This window comes from Camelus ferus, chromosome 8 (genome assembly GCF_009834535.1).
Source record: "Camelus ferus isolate YT-003-E chromosome 8, BCGSAC_Cfer_1.0, whole genome shotgun sequence".
Taxonomy (NCBI): Eukaryota; Metazoa; Chordata; class Mammalia; order Artiodactyla; family Camelidae; genus Camelus; species Camelus ferus.
The window spans coordinates 21,028,967-21,050,652 of record NC_045703.1 but is presented as its reverse complement, the minus strand read 5'-3'; the positions used below and the strand labels follow the sequence as shown (position 1 = coordinate 21,050,652).

Genomic DNA, 21,686 nt, shown 5'->3' with positions numbered 1-21,686 from the left:
TGTACTGTAGATGTTAATGTATGGTTTAAAATAATGTTTTCCTTACTTCTAAGTGTCCTGTCCCTTATTGTTTAAGGAAATAATTTTCACTAGTTTGATAAAGATAGAGATATAGTAAGTGGGTTTGAATATTTTTTTAAATGTCCATGATAGGTTGACACATCTGCAGTGAGTTAAAATGACTTCTTTTTTTCCTGACAGAGGTCTCTTTATTAGCATCCACGATCGAGGGCACATTGCTTCAGTCCTTAATGCATGGCCAGAGGATGTCATTAAGGTAAGTTAGTTACCACCCTTTCCACTGTGGCAAATCTGTCCTGTTTCGTAGCATATGGACACGTCTCATGAGCTGTGAATGCTCATGACACGAGCATTCACAGCTTTTCTAGTGAGTCACCTAATTTATATGCCTTTGATTTTGACGTAGTGGATAAATTTTATTCTGAGACCATTTAGAGACTGTTTTCCCATTATTTCTATCAAATTTCTTAGTATATCTTTATTCATTATAAGTGATGTAGATATTGAAAAATGTTGAAGTGGTGTCTGAATTTCTTTAAGCAAACTCCTTTTTCATACCTTCTGTGTGTAATCATCCACTAAGAGGAATCAAGGCAACTGAGAAAAAAAAATCTGTTCATTCATTTCCTTTGTCATGGTGATGAAATTCCTCGCCCGACCTCCCTCTGGGAGTGAGCTAACGTAAACAAAATAACAATAGTATTGATGTTTGGTAGCTTTCTGAGTGAGACACTTTATCTGGATTAACTCATGCAGTGTCATGATAATTCCATGAGGAAAGGAAGGCACAGATCGGGTACATGGTGGTGCACAGTGGTAGTGGTGGTGGGAACTGAGTGCCGGCCTCCCAGCCCTCGCTCTCCAGTGTGGCGCTCGTGGTACCACCTTCCTGGTCTAGGGAACGTGAGATGTACTTACAACCTACCTCCTTGGCTCCCTTTTTCCTCTCTGTGGTATCTGGTGCCAAGCAACTTTGTGGTATCTTCAAGGACTAAGATTGAATAAAGTTATGCCTTTTTTGTGATACAAGGCACTTCAGCTCTGGTTCTGACATATGACGTCCCTTAATCATCTTTCCTGTTGAGCAGCTGTGGCTTGAACTGATGCAATCTGCTCTTTAAGGTTCACGCTAGGTAAACTTGTAAAACAACATGTTGTCCACTGTTCCCAGTCTTCCCAGCTATTTCACTCTCCCCACCTAAGTTGCTCCCTCACCGTTTCTCCCACCAAGTAGACAGCATTGTCCACAGACCCTTTTCTTAGGAACTACCCTAAGGATGTGTAAATTCTGTGAAGTATGAATGTCTGATCCTCTAAGTGGAAGGGTACTTACTTTTTTTTTTTAACCAGGACTCTAGAGATGATTTGAAGAATGAGTCAATATAGGAAATAGTTCTGGGGTGGAAAGGTCTTAACTAATATCTCTCCAATCCTAACAGCTGGGCAGTAAGCAATCATCTTGCTTCATGTTCTTGCTACTAGCGATTTCTGAATATTTCACTTCATTGATAGCCTGCCTTTATCCTTTTAACTCCTATTATGGGCCCCTCACTGAATTTTTTTCTTAAATGGAAGCACTGGGGATTGAACCCAGGGCCTTGTGCATGCTAAGCATGCCCCCTACCACCGAGCTATATCCACCCCCCTCTCCCTGTTAGTCTTGATCCTAACTATACCTACTGTCATTTAAAAAGTCTAGCACAGTGCCTGGTACATAGTAGGCACTTAATAAATTGCAGCTGTTTGTTGTAATAGGCAATTGAAGAGTGAGATATGTAGTTGAAAGCACATATGAAACAAAGGCAATCGATTATGAGACAATATGTAATTTAACTGTCTGTATAAATTAGAAGTGCCATATTCATTCATTCAGAGAAGGCTGGAAAAGTTAAGAAATTGTTCTAGCAAAGTTGAAACTTAAATCTAGCCTTTGATATTAGAAGGGGAAGAATATACTGCCCTAAGAATGAAGCATATGAATGAATGTAGGTATTAAGTTCGGGAAGAGAATGATGTGTTCTTGTGCAATTGGAACTTAATTATGATACAGAAAACCTCCAACTGCTCTATTTTTCTTAAGCAGGAGATAAAGCAGATAAAAACAAAAGCAAGGGAATATTAATTTGGTGATAAACTGTATATATAACACCTTTTTTTGAATTTCAGAGGATACCTTCACTATTAAAACCTACTCTTTAATTTTGAAATGTTTATGAATTAAATAGTATAAATGTATATTTGTAATGAGGCAAAAAGTGAGCTAAAATAGCAAATTCATCAAAACAGAGCTTAAAGATCGCTCAAACAACTGCCACCTCTATAAATATGCATGGTATTTATATAATTTAATAGCTTAAGATGAGAGAATTGCTTAGGGAATAGAAAGTATGAAAAAACAGAAAAGAATAATGGTTTCCTTTGACTTTGTATTCAAGACATATATTTAGTTTAACTTAAAAATATTATCAAAAATAAATGAAAATGCTGTTATTTTAAATGCCTCTTTCAAAAAATCAGAAACAGATGAAAATGATAAGTAACAACTCTTTGGGTTTAAATATCTTTAAGGAAACCTGGAAAGCATTACATAAATTATTCAGATCATAACTAAGTTATATGACAATGTTGTTCTCCTTATAAAATATCTTAGAAAAATATTTAAAAGTCTGTGTGGGCCAACTGGACTTTACTTGTTTAAGGAACACATTCATAAAAGTATACATTATCAGTGTTATATGAAAGTGCCTCTATTTGTGATAGTACAATCAATAAAATCATTATATATTACACATTTGGACTTTGAAAATTTGGCTTGAATTTAAAAAGCAGGGGAGGGCGGAAGCTCAGTGGTGGAGTGCGTGCCGAGGTCCTGGGTTCAATCCCCAGTACCTCCCGATAGATAGATAAATTTACCTACCCCCTCTGAAAAAAGAACAGTAATAATAATAATAATAATAATAATAATAATAATAATAATAATAATAATAATAAAAAACCACAGCTATAGTCTTCTGCAGTATTTATCTTTCTTAAACTAACTCAGTGGTATCAAGTTTCCTTCTTCAAAGCAACCAAACATATTGACCCTTTGCAATTAGACATGGAAAATTTGACAAAGGTCAGCTTTATGGAAAATGCAAAAATAATTTTAATCCATCTCTCAGATGTATTTACTTTTAAGGCAGTTCTTTAAGAGCTGCATAATATAAGTGAATGGAAAATTAAATGAAAAGACCTCAAAAATACTTTCAATGTGTCCTGCAGTGTAGTATGGTAGCAAAACACCGCACTAGGAGTTAGCACACCCAGGGTCTGGTTCTTTGATATTAACCAGGTAAATCACTTGAGGTAAATTATTTCAGTTCTCGAATCTTCAGTTTCCTAATCTATAAGAGGGATAGACTGAATGTACTCTAAATTCCCCTTTACTTCTAAAGTGCCATGACTTTGTACATTAGTCCTTATGATAATAATAGTATTAATACCTACAATTTTTGAGAATTTGTAATGTACCGCATACTGTGGTAAGTCCTTTGTGTATCATGATTTCAGTTTATTGAATCATAGGTTTATTCAGTTAACTAATGTTTATTGATTGTTTACTGTGTGCCAAATGCTGTGCTAGGTGTTGGTGGAAAGTAGTGAGCAAAACAGAGTCAGTTCCTAATTTTTTGCAGCTACTCTGAAAAATACCTTTATTATTCCCATTGTTATAAATAAGAAACAGAAACTTTAATTCTTCAGTTTATCCAAGGTCGAACAACAGACACTTTTTTCAAGGCTGTATGGATATAAGGGTAGCAGTTTATAGAAAATCTGATAAATTTCATTTCACAAGATTGGTTCTACTTAAATTCATGTAATGGCCATGAATCACAGAATAAAAGTGATAGGTGCATTCATTTCAGTAAAGATATCAGATTTCTTAGAATTAAAATCCTCACATGGTTAAAATGTATGCTTCATAGACATTCATGATGATTAGAAACAAATTAAGCACAATTCATTAAGTCTACTGGAAGGTTTTCAGGTAAGAGTTGTAGCAGACCATGCTTGGCATATTTCAAAGATGGTAGAACAATATCCAATGGTTATAGGAGTTAAAGAGGGTGGATCAACCTCGTGAAATTAGGAGGATGCATAAAGTAAAGATCAGATGATTGTGGACCAATGAGCAATTACGCATTCTTTAGCCATGGGCACTCCTGTAATTGTGCTCAAAGTGGATGTGCCTAATTTCAAACCTGTTCTAGGTTTCACTCTGGTTCCCAGTTTGAACTCTTATTTACCTGTATTCTTCCCTCTTGCACTTCTTGATTAAAGACTGAGTTGTTTGGGTTGTTTGAATCTTTATGTATGTACCTTCTCTTCTTTTTTCAATAAATAAATTAATCATACATGTATTTAAAATACATATGTCAAATTTATTTAGTCTCCCCACTCTTCTACACTTATGATCATATAATTTTTTTCATGTGTATTCAATTTATGGTTTTTAAAAAATTTTTTATTTTGGGGGGGTAATTGGGTTTATTTATTTATTCATTTATTTAAATGGAGGTACTGAGGATTGAACCCATGACCTCGTGCACACTAAGCATGCACTCTGCCACTGAGCTATACCCTCCCCTCCAATTTATGTTTTTTGACAGCTTAGTATTTCAATGCAGAAGTATTAACTTCAGAAAATAGGAACTCTGCCCCAGGATTTGCAAACTTCTATTAATAGATACTTTTTCTTTTTCTTCGAGGCTATTGTGGTGACTGATGGAGAGCGTATTCTTGGCTTGGGAGACCTTGGCTGTAATGGAATGGGCATCCCTGTGGGTAAACTGGCTCTGTACACAGCTTGTGGAGGGGTGAATCCCCAAGAATGTCTGCCTGTCATGCTGGATGTGGGAACAGAAAATGAGGTAAACAATTTAAGTCTGTCACACAGCTATACACCTTAAAAAATAGTACCAATGAATGCATTGAGATTATTTTAGGAACTGCATGGAATTCACCTTTTTTTCTGTTCGGTTCTTTCTCTCTCCTCAAACCCATCCCCCAACTCTTATAAGAAAATTGTTCTCTTTTCTTTTTTCTCTCTCCTAGTCTATAATATGATTAGTCTTTTACCAGCTTCTTTAGTGTTTTATTACCCTTTGATGAGCACTTACACTATTATTCTATGGAGTCTTTGTTTTATTTTAGGATATCATAGTTACTTTTGAAAAAACTATTTTTATACTAGGCAGGAACTAATCCCGAAGAATTAAGTTTAATCATTCTGAAATCTTGTTCTAAAAGTTTGTATTGAATCTGAGGTAGATGGTTTGAAGTTTAGCATTTCTCTTCCCTGCATCAATATTTTAGAATCTTGAAGTTATATATTAAGTAGTATACATTTTTTGCTTATCCTTAATTGCTAATATTTGGATTAGTTATGGGTGATAGATACTAGAATTTATGGTGTCTCACGTCAGTGTGGTGTCTCACATCAGTGTGGTGTCTCACATTGACTTGTAGATGTTGAACCATACTTTGCATTCCTGTGATAAATCCCACTTGATCATGTTTCATCCTTTTAATATGTTGTTGAATTTGTTTCACTTATATTTACTTTAGGAGTTTTGCTTCTATGTTCATCAGTGATATTGGCCTGTAATTTTCTTTTTTGTGTGACATCTTTGTCTGGTTTTTACATCATTGTGATAGTGGCCTTGTAGAATGAGTTTGGAAGGATTCCTTTCTCTTCAAGTTTTTGAAATAGTTTGAGAGGGATAGGTGTTGACTCTTTTTAAAATATTTTTAGAATTTTCCTGTGAAGCCTTGTGGTCCTGGACTTTCTTTTGTTGGGAGTATGTTTTATTATTGATTCAATTTCATTACTTATAATAAATCTGTTCATATTTTGTATTCCTTCCTAATTCAGTCTTAGGAGATGAAAATTTCTAGTAATTTATCCATTTCTAATAGGTTGTCAGTTTTATTGCTGTATGATTGGTCACAGTAATCTCTTACGATCCTTTGTATTTTTATGGTGTGTGTGTAACTCCTCTTTTTTTCATTTCTGATTTTGTTGATTTGGGCTCTCCCTTTTTTCTTGTTGAGTTGTGGTAAAGGTTTATCAATTTTATTTATCTTTTCAAAGAACCAGCTTTTAGTTTCATTGACCTTTTCTTTCTTTTTTTTAGTCTCTATTTCATTTATTTCTACTCTGATTTTTATGATTGCTTTCCTTCTACTAACTTTGGATTTTCTTTCTTTATTTTTCTAGCTCCTTTCTGGATATAAACTTCCCTGTTAGAACTGTTTGCTGCATCCCATTGATTTTGGATCATTGTGTTTTTGTTTTCATTTGTCTTGATATATTTTTTGATTTCCTCAGTGATCCGTTGGTTGTTTAATTTCATATTGTTTAGCTTCCATGTTTTTGTGGGTTTTTGGCAGTTTTTTTCTTACTTATTTTTAGTCTCATAGCATTGTGTTCAAAAAATATGCTTGATATGACTTTAGTTTTCTTAAATTTACTGAGGCTTGTTTTGTGGCCTAGCGTGTGATCTGTCATGGAGAACATTCCATGTTCATTTGAAAGAATGTGCATTCTGCTGTTTGGGGAGTGGAAAGTTTTATGTATCTATTAAGTCCATGTGGTCTAATGTGTCATTTAAGTCCAGTGTTTCCTTACTGCTTTCTGTGTAGATGATCTGTCCATTGATGTAAGTGGGGTATTAAAAGTGCCCTACTATTATTGTATTACTGTCAGTTTCTCCCTTTCTGTTGTTAATATTTGCTTTATGTATTTAGGTGCCCCTATGTTGGGTCATATACATTTTTAATTGATCTATCTTCATCTTGGATTGATCCCTTTATTATGATGTAATGTCCTTCTTTGTGTTTTATTACAGTCTTTGTTTTAAAATCTATGTTGTCTTACATAACTGTTGCTACCCCAGCTTTTTCATGAAATGACTCTTTCCATCCCATCCCTTACAGTCTGTCTCTGTCTTCAGATCTGTAGTGAGTCTCTTTCTCGCAGAATATATATGAGTCTTGTTTCTTTTTCTTTCTTTTTTAGTTTTTGTTTGTTTGTTTGTTTGTTGATCTATTCAGCCACTCTGTGTCTTTAACTGGAGCATTTAATCTGTGTACACTGACAATAATTGTTGATAGGTGTGTACTTATTGGCATTTTAAAAATTGTTTTTTGGTGGTTTTTGTAGTTTTCTCTGTTCCTTTCTTTTTCTTTTTCTCTCTTGCCTTGTGATTTGATGACTGTCTTTAAAGTTATGTTTGGATTCCTTTCTTTTTATGTTTTGTGCATCTACTATACTTTTCTTAATTTGTGGTTTTATGAGGTTCATATATAGCAACCTATACATAAATAGGTATCTGTTTTAAGATGATGATCTCTTAAGGTCGAATGTGTAACAGTCCTACATTTTTACTCACCCCTACCTCCACGATTTATGTCTTTGATGTCATATTTTACATCTTTATTGTGTGTATTCCTTACCCACTTATGTTAGATACAGATGCTTTTTACTACTTTTTTTCTTTTAATCTTCCTACTAGCTGTATAGGTAGTTGGTCCATTACCTTTACTGTGTTTGCCTTTACCAATGAGAGTTTTCCTTTCATAATTTTTGTATTTCTAGTTGCGGCTTTTTCTTTTTCACTTAGAGAAGTCCCTTTAACGTTTCTTGTATAGCTGGTTTAGTAGTGCTCAACTCTTTAGCTTTTTCTTGTCTGTAAAACTCTTTTTATCTCTCCTTCAAGTCTGAATGATAATTTTGCCAAGTAGTGTATGCTTGGTTGTAGGTTTTTTCCTTTTATCACTTTGAACATATTGTTTCACTCCCTGTGGCCTGTAAAGTGTCTACCAGAAAGTCAGCGATAGCCTTATGGGAGTTCCCTTGTACACAGCTAGTTCCTTTTCTCTTGCTGCTTTTAGGATTCTCTCTTTATCTTTAATTTTTGCCAGGTTTAATTATAATGTGCCTTGGTGTGGACCTCTTTGAATTCACCTCCTTTGGGACTCTCTGTGCTCCTTGGACCTGGATGTCTGTTTTCTTCCCCAGGTGATGAAAGTGCTCAGCTATTATTTCTTCAAACAAATTCTCTGCCCCTTTCTCTCTCTTCTTTTGGGACCCCTATAGTGTGAAGGTTTGTATGCTTGATGTTGCTTCTGAGAATTCTTAAAGTCCTCATTTTTTTTCAATTCTTTTTTCTTTTTTCTGTTCAGCTTGGTTGATTTCCACAGCTCTCTTTTCTAGGTTACCAGTCCATTCCTCTTTAATATCTAATCTACTGTTGATTCATTCTAGTGTATTTTTATTTCAGTTATTGTATTTTTCAACTCTGTTTGGTTCTTCTTTATATTTTTATATTTTCTAACTTTGTTGAAATTCTCACTGCGTTCATCTATTTATCTACCAAATTCAGAGGGCATATTTATGATCATCACCTTGAAATATTTTGGGGGTATATTGCTTATCTCCAGTTTATTTAGTTCTTTTTCTGATGTTATGTCTTGTTCCTTCATTTGAAACATATTCTTCTGTTTCCTCATTTTTCCTAATTTGCTGTGTTTATGTCTATGTGGTAAGCAGGCCGGTTATGTTTCCCAGTGTTGGAGAAGTGGCCCTATGTAGGAGATGTCCTGTGGGGCCCAGCAGCACTCTCCTCTCTGGTCTCCAGGACTGTATATTCTAGGCGTGCCCTCTTTGTGGGCTGGGTGCATCCTCCTGGTTTGGCAAGGCCAGCTACTGTGGGTGCACTGGTAGGCAGGGCTGGCTAATTGTGAGGCTGTGCCTCGTGAGGTGGCTGTGGGCCTGATGAAGGGGAGGGTAGGCTTCCTGGGTGTTTGGCTGTGCAACCTGGTGGGGTACGGGACTGCTGCTGGTCTGTTGGTGGGCAAGGCTGGGTTCCTGTGTGGCTGTCTGTGCAGCTGGGGGTCCTGGGGCCAGTGTTGACCTGCTGGAGTGCACGGCCTGGCCCACGGTGCTAATAGGCTAGAGGGAAGTTTCCAAAATGGCACTTGCCAGAGCCAGTGTTATCATAGTAGAATGGGTTCCCCAAAATGCTGTTGCTAGCCCCTCTTTCCCCACGGGCCATCTTAGCTGCCTCCTGTATCTCTACGTGGCTCTCTAAGATCAGCAAGTGGGTTGGATCCAGGCCCCTGTCACACTGCTGCCTCTGTTCTGGAAAGTGGAGTGTGTGAAATTTTGCCTATACCTTTTAAGAGCCAAGGGGCTATTTCCTACAGCCCTCCTGCTCTCCCAAACAGAAGCCCCACTGGTTTTCAAAGTCAGGTGTTCTAGGGGCTCATCTGCCCAGTGTAGGACTCCTGGGCTGGGGAGCCTGACATGGGGCTCAGACCCCTCGCTCGTTGGGGAGGACCTCGTGATGGTGCTGTTCCTCCTGTTTGTGGGTCCTGACTACCTGAACTCCGCCCCTCTACCTATCTCATTGTAGTTGCTTCTTTATGTATTTAGTTGTGGAAAATCCTTCTTGTTAGTCTTTAGGTCTTTCTCATGAATAGTTGTTCTGTAAGTAGTCGTCATTTTGCTGTATCTGTGGGAGGAGGTGAGTTCAGGGTCTTCCTACTCTGATATCTTGGCCACCTTCCAACATTTTATTTTTATTCTTGCCCTGCTGCTTTACCTAGATGAATTCACTAAAATATGACCAAGTTGATGGGTTTATGGAAAAGATGTCATTTTTATGTTCTACTTTCACATGTGGAAAACCATCCTGTAGTACTAATTTTTAATCTCATCCTTTTTGTGAATCTCTGTACAGTTTTTACACTTCATAATAAAAATATAAAAGTAGTTGATAACAGTGCTTAGTTTCTTATCCAGAATAACCTAGCAGAGTTTCATGAAAACTCGATCCCTTTTTTATAAATTATAAATGTTTTCCTCTTTTATCATAAATACCTATATTGAGTAGTAATAAAGGTAGAAAAGGACTTAGCAGCTTGATTGAAAAGACAGTCCTCACTTGCTGTTAAGTCACACTAACCTGACTCCTTAAATCTCTACAACTTTCAGCTAAAAGAACTTGAAAGATCAAAGATACTGAAACTGAGTCACAGAAGTGCGTGGCTAAAAAATACTCATTTTTTATGTTAATGATGGACCTCATTAATTTAGGTAGGATGTTTGTGTTTTCGTCTTATCTTTCATCTGTTATTTCACAGTCCATGTTTTCCTCGGTTAACTTTTGAAGCAGTTGCTATATAAAATTTGCTTCTGTTACCTGAAGTAAATTGTCTTCAGTTGTCTCTTAAGAGCACCCCATACTTTATTTCTTCTTTTTTCCCTGTTACTGCAAAATCCTATCATAGACGCTAGGGTTTTTATTTGCCTCTTCTTTAATAAGTGACCAGTATCAAAGCTTGCTATTTAACCAAAGATGTGAGTAGATGTTCCTTGTCCCTCCATGCTCTTCCATGCATTATTAGGTCTTAAAAACTGCTACCTGTATTGTGGGGTGTATTACTTTGCTAGGGCTGCCATTACAGTACCATAAACTGGGTAGCTTAATCCATGGAAATTTATTTTTTCACAGTTCTGAAGGCTCCAAGTCCACGATCAAGGTGTCAACAGAGTTAGTTTCTTCTAAGGTCTCTCTCCTTGACTTGTCTTCCTTCAGTGTCTTGATGTGATGTTTCCTGTGTTTGCAGCCGTGTCCTGATTTTTTTTTCTTATAAGAGCATCAGTTATGTTGGATTACGGCTTGCCCTAATGACCTCATTTAACTTAATTACCTTTTTAAAGACCCTGTGTGCAAATACAGTCATATTTTGAGATACGAGGGTTAGGACTTGAACATATGAACTGGGGAGAAGGGGACACAGTTCAGCCCTTAACACTTGGTCAGTCTTCAAGAGGGCATGGGCAGTTTGAGCAGGAGAGTATTGTCTACATGGTCATTCTTTGTTTATTCAGCCCTTGTTCCAGGTCTCAGCTTTTCTGATCCTGGTTTTATGCTTGGCCTGGCCGTCAGTGCATGTGCACAGTGTATCTAGATCTTGCATCCCTCCTGGAACTTGAAGTCTCAAAGTTGAAGCTTCTTCCCATTGAGGAGGTTCCCCCTTGTGTTCCAGAAAGTGCTCTGTATGTTCGGCATGAACCAGCTATGTTGGAAAGAAACCGAACAAAAGAAAAACGTTACAGATTTTCTATCATCTGTACCTGCCATACGCCTTTCAGCACTTGCATAGAAGTTGGTGCTGGTACTAGAATGTGGCTGGTACTCATTTTCACTTGCTACCATAACACATTATTACAAATGTAGTGGCTGAAAACAGCACAAATACATTACCTTATAGTTCTATAGCTCACAAGCCTGACACAAATCTCAAAAGGCTAAAAGATGTCAGCAGGGCTGAGTCCCACACCCTTGTCTTTTCCAGCTTCTAGAGACCACCTCTATCCCTTGTCCCTTTATCCATTTTCAAAGCCAGCAGCGTAGTCTCTCTGACCCTACTTCCCTCATCACAGTTCTTTCTCAGACTACAGCCAAGGAAGGCTTTTCACTTTTAAGGACTCACCCTTAATCACATCTGCAAAGTCTCTTATGTCACATAAGGTAATATATTTACAGGTTTGGTGGGGGGAGGAGTGTGTCATCATTGTGCCCTCCCCACGGTCCCAGTGAGAATGCCAGCATTTCTCCGCCAGCGCCCCCCTCACTTCTAGCCTTTGTCCTTTCATATCATGGGGACTGCCTGCCCCTTCCGACAAGGGAGCCTGCATTTGATGAGTACTAATCACTAAAGTGAAGCAGAGAGAAGGAGAGAAGATAATGCCTCAGTCCCCAGACTTCTGGTTGTATTGTCACGTGCTTACCGTTCAGTGGTCTCCTCTTACCTCACTGTCTCTAAATTAGAAGATGATAATGGATTATATCAAGAACTTCTGAATCTTATCTTTTGAGACACTGCACCAATGCCTCGGGAAAGAGAATGGAGTCTTTTTTTCTTCATTTTGGTTTTATATGTACTTTAACTATCAGAAACTCCTCAAAGTTTGCGGTAAATTTTAGAAATGCCCACAATAGAAACTAAAATAGAAAAAAAATTTACATGAGATGAGAACATTTTGGGAAGTAGAATAATTTTATTTTAAATTAATATAAGTTTGAAATGAGTGGTTCTCAGTATACATTCCATGAACCAACCACTTCAGAATTACACGGGGCAGTGTGTTAAGAATGCAGAATCCTGGGCTCCCCTCCAGACTTACTGAATCACAGTCAAATTTTAGTCATTTTTTTTCCATTGCTTTTTTTTTTTTCAACATTGATGCCAGCTCATATGCAAGCTGACATTTTAAGTGTTGCTTTAGACTGAACGTTGGCACTTAGTTTGCTTAATCCAAAGTTGATGACGTGAATCAGCAAAACAGCAAAAATTTTCTGTTATTTCTCTACAGAATCTGGCTTTTCATTTGAGAATAATGAGTAAATAGCAGCGAAGAGAATGATTACTTGTATATTATAAATAAAATTTTAAAATAAATATTGAAATGGGGGATAGTAATAACCTTTATGGCAGATAAAGTTTTAAAATGTTCTTCGTATTCAAAGAACATTTTCAACTCAGTAAGAAAATGTTAAATGTGCAGTATACAGATTGCTTAAGGAAAAATGGGCACAGATAATTTAAAAATGAAGAAATGAAAATGGTCAATAAACTTACGAGAAAATATTTAATGATATTAGAAAAGAAATACAAATGAATATTCGTAACATTATTTATAAATATATTTTATGGATTTCATTTTATTATACATTTAATTTATTACATATATTTACATGTATATTTCACATATATACACACATATATATGTGGAAAGATAATATTCTTCCTTTGGCTGCAAGAGAATAAACATATTTATTATGTCACTGGTTGGGAGGATTGTTAATTTGTTCTCTCGAAGGGTAGAGTTCCAATACAGACCACAGATTTTGAAAATATTCATCTAGTGAGTGACATGAAAAATTTCCACAGTGTATTCCTATGTCAAAAGGGATTATGAAAGTCTATGATACTGTCCCACATTTGGGCACGTAATATTATACACTCACAAATGTAAAGAAAAGGATCTAGAAGCATATGCATCAAGGTGCTAGTGGTGGGTAGTTTAGAATGGGTAGAGATTATTGGTTTTCTTTGCTGTTAATTTACATTTCAGTGCTCTCAAATTTTCTGATAGGAAAGTCCTGCTTTTTGTAATGATAAAAACCTTACATATTAAAAACGTACTTTTTAATTCTCAGAAATGTCAGATTGGAAAGGTAGGAATGTGAGAGACAAGAATAACGTGAAAGTTGATAATGATTATTACGAATTTAAAATAAGAATTTCCAAGGTCCCAGAATTGAGATAGTGCTTACAAGTAAGGTAATTAACTTTACCAATATATACCCTCTGTATTTCCTTTTTGAAACTCCCTTATATTCCTGTATGCTTTGTCCTTTACTCTTTTTTCAAACCCTAATCTTTTTCTTTCTGTCATGCTCCTAAGTCTTCACTAGTCTTCAGTGACTACAAATGCACTGCATGTGACATCTCTTGTTAAAGAAGGTCTAATCTTTTTTAAGTGTTTGCTTAATACCAAATCTTTGGTTTACTTTCCACCAAAGATCTGTTAAGTGTTTACTGTTGGCCCCACCAGAAGTTTTTAATCCAATGAATTAATGTCACTTCTGTGCCAGGCTACTTGGTCTATGGAGCCATTTTCAAAATTGGGTAATCTTTTAAATTGCTTTTTTTGTAGATATTATTTTTTTGTCAGTCAAATCTGAGAATGCACTCATTATTAAATCTTTAATTATCATGAAATTTTGAAGAAACAGTCATTTTTAATAGAGACATTATGGCTGGAGGAATTTTATAACTTCCTGACTTAAATCAAAAGCTTTATCTTGTTTATAAATCTTTGTAATTGACTCTTCATTGTCATCACACTTTTTAATGATATACACTTTAATTATTAGCATGGGAAGGAATGAAAGGAAAGAGGAGGAGAAACATGTAACATCTTTTCTCAATTGTGTTCTTTTTCTAAGTCACGTTTTAGAAGTCCAAATATATCCCAGACATGGAGAAAGTATTTTAATTCTGGCAGCCATTCGTAGCTCGTTGGCACTTCAACATCAGCTGTTCAGAAGCCTGCCAGTAGATTGTTTAAAATTTTGAGGCCTCAGGGAACAGCTGGGCTTTAAAGTAGATTTGGTTTCAGATTTTATATTTCATGTGAAATACATTTCTATGATCTGAATGTTAACTTCCAGCTAGCCAAACAGCCTTAACTCATTGCTGTGCAGTACATTATAAGTAGGATGACCGCTTTGGCTGAACCAAGACACTTTCACAGTGAAAGAGGATGCTGTTGGTAATTACACTAGGACATGTGTGAACCAGGCTGTAATTGCTGTTGGCTTTAGGCAAATCCTAACTGAGATGATTCAAATGGTTTAGCCTTATTAACAACATTCTAGACCTGCAAAACCATGTCATTTATCTGTAACAAACCACATCTAAACTTAGTGACTCAAAATAATTACAGTTTTATTCATATTGATGTTGCTGGGATGGTGAGGAAGGCTGGGGTGCTTGGGGCAGCTTAGCCTTTCTCCATATAGATTCTCATCCTTCACACATTGTTCACATTCCACATGTACAATGTACTCCTCTCCATCCTAGGTTTCTAAAAATTTCATCCGAATAACAACAGCAGGCCCAGAGTTCAGGATCTGGTCATCTAAATCACGTCTAGATGCCAATGAAGCTTCTTGTGTTTTGCTCCTTGGTGTGGCTCTTCCTATCTGTTTCCACACACCAAACATACAGGTGGTGAGTCAGGGGCAGAACAACCATAGTCAGCCCTCACATTCAGCATGGGAGGAACAGGAATCATATGTCTGTAAATGGTTCATAGCAATCTGAAATCCCACTGGACATGTGTTGCCATGTCACCTACTTGGTGGGGCAGGGAATGTTCTTTGAATAGGGCCCAGTTCTCTTTCCTCAGAGTGGTTCTGTAGTTCTAGGCTTTTGGCTCTGCTGTCTAGGCTCTTGGCTCTGTCCTCTCAGATAATCTTCCTTTTCCATAAGAAATGGCCCTGTTGCATCAGAATAGCTTTCTCAGTCTATTTCCTGCCGGTGGAAAGTTGAGGACCCAATGAAGTCTTCTCATTTTGAAGTGTCTCTGTGTCAATTAATCCAAGTAGTATAGTACCCTTAAATTTTTTTTTAGGCTTTCCATGTATCAGAGTATAGTCTACTCTATTAGATAAAGCCCTACTCACACTTTTCAAAATAGGCCTTCTCCCTGTATTGGTCGGCATATTGGAGTGCTGTGGGACCAGTTCCATTTAACTAGGCAAGATGGTCTCCGCTTTAAATCATTCAGAGGTTTTCAAAAGAATTGTTAGAACCACACACTTAATTTGATCTTTTACTGCAGGTCTTAGTTTACTTTGGAAATCTTTTACAAGCAAGTCTTGTGTCCTCTGTATTCTCTTTACATTTTGCTCATAAGGTGAACATTTCCTTTTTCAATTCTTGTCCATTTTAACCTTAGCATACAGCTATGAGAAGTCAGTTTACACATTCAACATTCCTTCTGGAGATCTCTTTAGTCTGATTCACAAGTTCATTGTGTATATTTTCTCTATTCTAGGTTACTAAAAGTGACAGTTTTGCCAATTGTTTCCCTATTATATGACATAGATTGCCATTTTTTCCTAGTCTGTAAAAAGTCTGTCTTCGTAATTTCTTTCAGCAGTATTTTATAGTTTCCAGTATACAGGACTTACACGTATTTTGTTACATGTGTCCCTATGAATTTCATGTTTTAGAATGCTATTGTAAATGGAGTTGTGTATTTTATTTCATTTTCAACTATTCATTGCTGGTATATAGAGATACATTTGATTTGTGTAAATTGACCTTTTGTCCGACAATCGTATTAAATTCACATATTTTTTCTAGTGGTTTTTTTTTGGGTAGTTTCCTTAGTATTTTCTATGTATATAATCTTGGGGGTACAAATAAAAACAGTTTACTTCTTCCTTCCCAATCTGTGTTCCTATTTTTCTTTTTCTTGCCTTATTGTAATGGCTAGAGGTGTTTAGTACGTATAGCGTTGACTACAAGTGGTAAGAATAAATATCCTTGTCTTGTTTCCAATTTGGGGGAAATAGCGTTCTTTCTTTCACTGTTAAATATGTTGTTAGTTGTGGGTTTTTCACAGATGCCTTTTATTAGATTTAGGGAGTTCCTTTCTATTCCTAGTTTACTGGGAGCTTTTGTTAAAAATGGGTGCATATTACTGTATGTAAATTATACCTCAATTTAAAAACTGATTTAATAAAAAAACCCTACCTATCCTAAAACATAAGCAGAACAATGTTGACTCATATATATCCATTTTAGAAAAAAACTTAAACTGTGTAGTTTTAAAAATTTAAGAAAAACTTTATTCAAAGCTTAGAAATTTATTTTTAACTTTTCATCAACCAACTATCATATTAAAAGTATAATTCAAAATGTTGATTGAAGATTTTTCTTTCAGAAACAGAAGTTTAATCTAAGAAAGGAATTGCTCTCTTTCCATTTCCTAAGCCATTATGAGACTTCAAAGCTCAATGTTATTTTTTTGTGTGATAAACTTTGCACGTAAAGTCTGAATTTGGCACAACTGAGGGATTTTAATACCTTTTCTTTCCTTCAGAGTAAGATGTAAGAATACTAGTAAAAGTAAGAATTTTTTTAATGTTTAGTAATTATACTTCTTATTTTTACTTATAAACACTGTAGGTATATGTGGTACTAAATAATAACTCTGTAGGTTGATTCTAGATCAGTATAGCCAGATTTTATTTTCATTTCTTTCCTTAATTATACAGATGAGGAAATGAAGCTCACTCAGAAAGAATAAATGACCTGCCTTTAGTTATTTCTATATTTATGATAACTTTCTTTAAAAAATAGGAGTTACTTAAAGATCCGCTGTACATTGGACTACGGCAGAGAAGAGTGAGAGGCCCTGAATATGATGATTTTTTGGATGAATTCATGGAGGCAGTTTCTTCCAAGTACGTATAATCTTTACCGATATTTGAGTAGAATTTCAAATACTTAAAGATAACCTAACAAACTATAAAAATATCCCGGTTTGGTGCAGTATATTTAATAATTAGAAGTGATTTGAATGAAATACACATATATATATATATATATATATATATATATATATATATATATATATATATATATATATATCCTTATAACTGTTGCTGGCCAAATGATAATGTTATGTGTCTGTCCCCAGAAAAGCTGTCTCTGTTGCTATCCCTGAAGATACCTTTTTCTTACAAGAATCTTCAGATTCTGTGGTTTGGAATGTGTGACTATGGTGAATGAGGCAGTGGCCAGTGACTAAATTACCCGAGCAAGCCTTTTTATGGTTATTGGCAGTCTATACTTTATTTCTGGCTGCTGATAAAATCTGGTCTTCGCTCATCTTTGTGGGTGGCTCTGGCCCTCTCATGCTGGGAGAAACAGAGGAAGAAGTGAGCGTGAGCTGGTACAGTCCACAAGGGTCCAGACGGAGCAAGAACCAGGACATCCAGTCACACCATGAATCTGATTAAGTCCGCTGTGTTTGATGAAGATGCAGTACAGTATTTCACCTCGTCTAGTTAGCACTTAATTGTGGGCCAAGTGCTACTGGAAAAGTTTTCTAGTATTTTTCCTTCAAAGGAGAAACTCTACCTTCAGTTCCTAATATATTCTGAGAGAATTTTGTCATACTAACAGTCATCCCATATGTAAGTGTATAGCCACAGAAACCATGTACTATTTAAAAACATATATGTTGCTTTGGTTTTTCATAGAAATGAACTCATCACTAGAATCAACTGTAACTAGAGACTTACTTTGGGTTTCTTTTTATTATAAGGTTTAATTTTCAGAAGTTGTATTCATCAGTTTGCACAATATTTAGAATATATTGAATCTCTTATACCCAAGGTTTTAGGGAAGAGTATGTTTGCCAATTAGGATGGCCTACTTCTTTTTTAAAATCAGTGCCTGATTTATTTATTGTTATTATTTATTAACTTATTTAATTAGACTGTACTTACTCATAGAAATAGTTGAGAAACTACAGCTTAAGTTCAAGATTGCATTGTACAGTTAGTTGATAGTAGTTTTTCATACTTAATTTAAAATCCCGGTAAAACTTATGTAAAGTTTTGAAATTCTCTGTGACTTTCTAGGTAGTAACTTTAATCAAGAGATTGTATAGAGAATACTGTGAGGCTATATAAAAGGAAAGAAAAATGAAATTCTCAACATTTGTTTTTATTGTCTGTGTAAATAAAATCTGTCTTTATATAGATAACTTTAATATACTTACCAAGAATATGTTAAACAAGCTGTGAACATAGCCTATATACTTGAATGCTATTGAAATCAAAAGAGAAATAATTCCATAATTAATGAAGAGCTTTCTGGATGAAAAGCTAATTTTAAACGAGCCTTGTCAATCTAGAATCAGAAAAACTGGTTTGTTTGCTTTTCAGCGTTGAATTGCGAGGTTACCCAAAATCTATGATAAGGAAATGGGGATTGATGAGAGTCAACAATAATTGTAAATGCAGAGACTACCTATAAATCAGGAATTACACTTTTGGGCTCTTCCCACAGAAAAATCCCAAAGACTTTCCAAAGATACTTTCTAGCATGACACTACTTTGGAAAATTCTTTCTAGAAATGAAACCTGGCATTATCAAGTTAAATTGGCAGATAGCCCTGAAGATAAGTCCAAGATTATGTAAAGAGGAAATATAACTTACATTCAAGGTGGAAAATGACTGTTACAAATTGGCTTAGCCAGGAATCTGATTCCAAGATGGAGTTATTAAGGAGTGGTCTTGGAATCAACCCCTTTGGAAGGAAGGGGACAGAAAAAGAAGTGGATAAAAGGAAAAGGTGAGGTGCAGTGTAGACCTGCCAACAGCCTTCGATAACCTCGTTGGGACCACTCTTGCATGCTATTTAGATCCTTAAGGGAACACTAATGTTTCTTCCCCACTCCCCAACCAATGTTATGTTGGTTTTTTAATTTACTGTCTTGTCAGGATTGGGACAAGAGCTTCTTCCTCTTGGCTGTCTCCACAATTGGAGCTCTTATCTCATAGGCCAAAGTCTTGATATGGGTGTTACAGTGTTACCAAGTGTATGTCTACTCTGGTTATATATTTGGGGACTGAGGAAATCACCACCAGGTGGGTCTGTGGTCCCAATGGACCCATTATGAGCTAGACCTTGTTCAGGGCTCCGCTTACTACTGGCCTCCATGTGCTTCTAGTGAGGAGGGATGGCATATTGATGCTTCAGGTCTCCTGGTATCACTGTCAACTCGGTGCCCTCAAAATGTTTGGGTATTCCCCATCCTCAGGGTACAGTTGCCCAAGTAAAGGGCCTTAGGTCCCTTTGGAGAAAGATTGGGGGATTTATTACCTTAAAATCTTACCTCGGTGTTGGAAGGTCCTTCCTTCTGGAGACTAGGCTTCTTCTTCAATTAGTGAGTTCTGGGTCCGAAAATTAGCTAAGGTTTGGAAACTGAGCAAGTATTTGGGACTTTATTGGGGCAACTACCCTCAATGTTGTGGCCACCATCTTTGATTTCTTTTGAATGTACATATTGAATAGTAGCCTTGTTAGCTTTTTATTTTGTCTCCAAGGATGCCGTAGTCTGTTAATTATGCTGTAACTCTCTGTGGGTCAGCACCCCCTCCACACACACCAACCTGGCTGCTCTCATGATAATTGTGCTGACTTGGCTTCCAATCCTCACTGGGTTCTATTACCCCCATTGATATTAATGAGCCTGGTTCTCTACCAGTCTTTCCTCTTTCAGTTCTGGCTTTCAGAAGAGAACCACCACACAGAACTCAGTCATGTAGACGGCTTCCCGCTGGCACATTCCTTCGGGCTTTGGTAGATAGTGTGTTTTCTGGCCTTAAGTAGTATATGCACCTCTGACCCTTGTGCTCCCCTCTTCTGCCATCTGTCACAGCATTTCTGGCCTTTCAGCCATATTTAATATGCGTTGTTACTTGGTCCCTGTTTTTAGGAGCCATTCTTGTAGCCAGTTTGTACCATCTCCTAAGCTGCTTGCTAAACTGTTCACTTCTACTGTTAACGCCAGCCAGCCTTCCTCCAGTGAGAGCTTCAACAGTTGGACTGCCACGTTGTGCCGGGAGTTCTCTGCGCTCTGCTGGGGATTGGGTCCTCATTGCCAGCCAGGCAGCTAGTGATTTAGCTCCAAAACCCAGTCTTACCACCTGCTTTTCAGACCCCTCCTAGTACCAACTGTCACAGATTAGGTGACTTGGGAAACTGATTCTGAAACGAGCTTTAGTGTTCAAGAGATTTATGAGAAGTGCCCTAGAGATCAACCCGAAAGGGGTACACAGAAAACAGGAAAGGGCACAGGGAAAAATGGAGCTGTGATGAAGTCCAAGACACCTTCTCTGACCCCATGGGGACTCTGGAACTACAGTGACTTTTCAGAGTTATCCCCAGTTGAGCTGAGGTGGCCAGTCCTTTTTGTTCCTGCATCACTTAGTCAGGATGTGTGTCACCCTGAGAAAGAGGATGACCCACAGTGCAGTGCTCTCTGTAACTGATGCAGTGGCAACAGTCGGGGATCTGAGCGCCGTATCACTGTATTTAGCATAGTGACATTTAAATAAAAGTAGAAACTGAGCTTAAAACCGTTTTAAGGTTCGTAATAAAGGCATGTTCTAGAATACGTAGGATGGAGTCTACTTCTGATAGTCGGCTATCAAGTCACACGCCAGACACATGCTCGCCTCTGCATAGTATTTTTGCACTGGAAAGATAGGCCATTAGAGCAAACCATTGAGTTGCCCCAGGCAACTGTGCCCTAACAGAAGCTAGCTTTCTCCAGTAAAAATGTCATGTCAAACTATTTTTTCTTGCTCATTGTTTTGATTCATTTATTCATTTGATGAAAGCCAGGCATTGTGTGTGGTGCTGGTGATATGGGGCTGAATAAGACAGAAATAATCCCTGCCTTTGACATAGCTTTTCTACTAATGGGGGCAGGTAATAAACAAGTAAATAAGCAATAATCAAATGAAACAATGAAATTTGTGATAAATGCAATGAACGAAACAAGAAATTTCTGACCAAGAGTGCTAGGGAGTGACTTAATTGACATAAAATCAGATCACTGTTATGGATACAGTTAGCTCTTCTAAGAAGTCAGTTGTCAAAGTCATGATCCTTTTTTAGTCATGATACTTTTGTTGGAAATTAGTGTGAGCTCTTTGATGATAGTTAGATGAATTCATTAACAATGGAAAACTGAATCCAGAAAGTATTGATTGGTTAGCCCAGAGTTTAAGTGGCATCTCCAGTGGAGTACCACTCATCTGTTTCCCTAGTACTTGCCTTTTACACAATTTTATTAGTTGGTCCTAGTAATTCTACATCTGAGAATATAGGTTCAGAAAATAATCCTGAGCAAGAAATAATCTCTATGCCCATATGCGCTCACTGAGCATTTTGATGACATGATTTTCTTCCCTCTGCTTCTGGAATAGCACACCCTCCTTACTTT

The 21,686-nt window shown here is 36.8% G+C and overlaps 1 protein-coding gene across 1 annotated transcript in view; it reads left to right on the top strand.

Moving 5' to 3' along the window:
• The window catches only part of ME1 (malic enzyme 1), a 170,037-nt gene that overhangs the window by 68,430 nt on the left and 79,921 nt on the right, over positions 1 to 21,686 (top strand). The window contains exons 4-6 of the mRNA XM_032484526.1: positions 202 to 277; positions 4,773 to 4,934; positions 17,020 to 17,123. Of these exons, the coding sequence (XP_032340417.1) occupies positions 202 to 277; positions 4,773 to 4,934; positions 17,020 to 17,123 (342 nt within the window). The remainder of the gene's footprint in view (positions 1 to 201; positions 278 to 4,772; positions 4,935 to 17,019; positions 17,124 to 21,686) is intronic.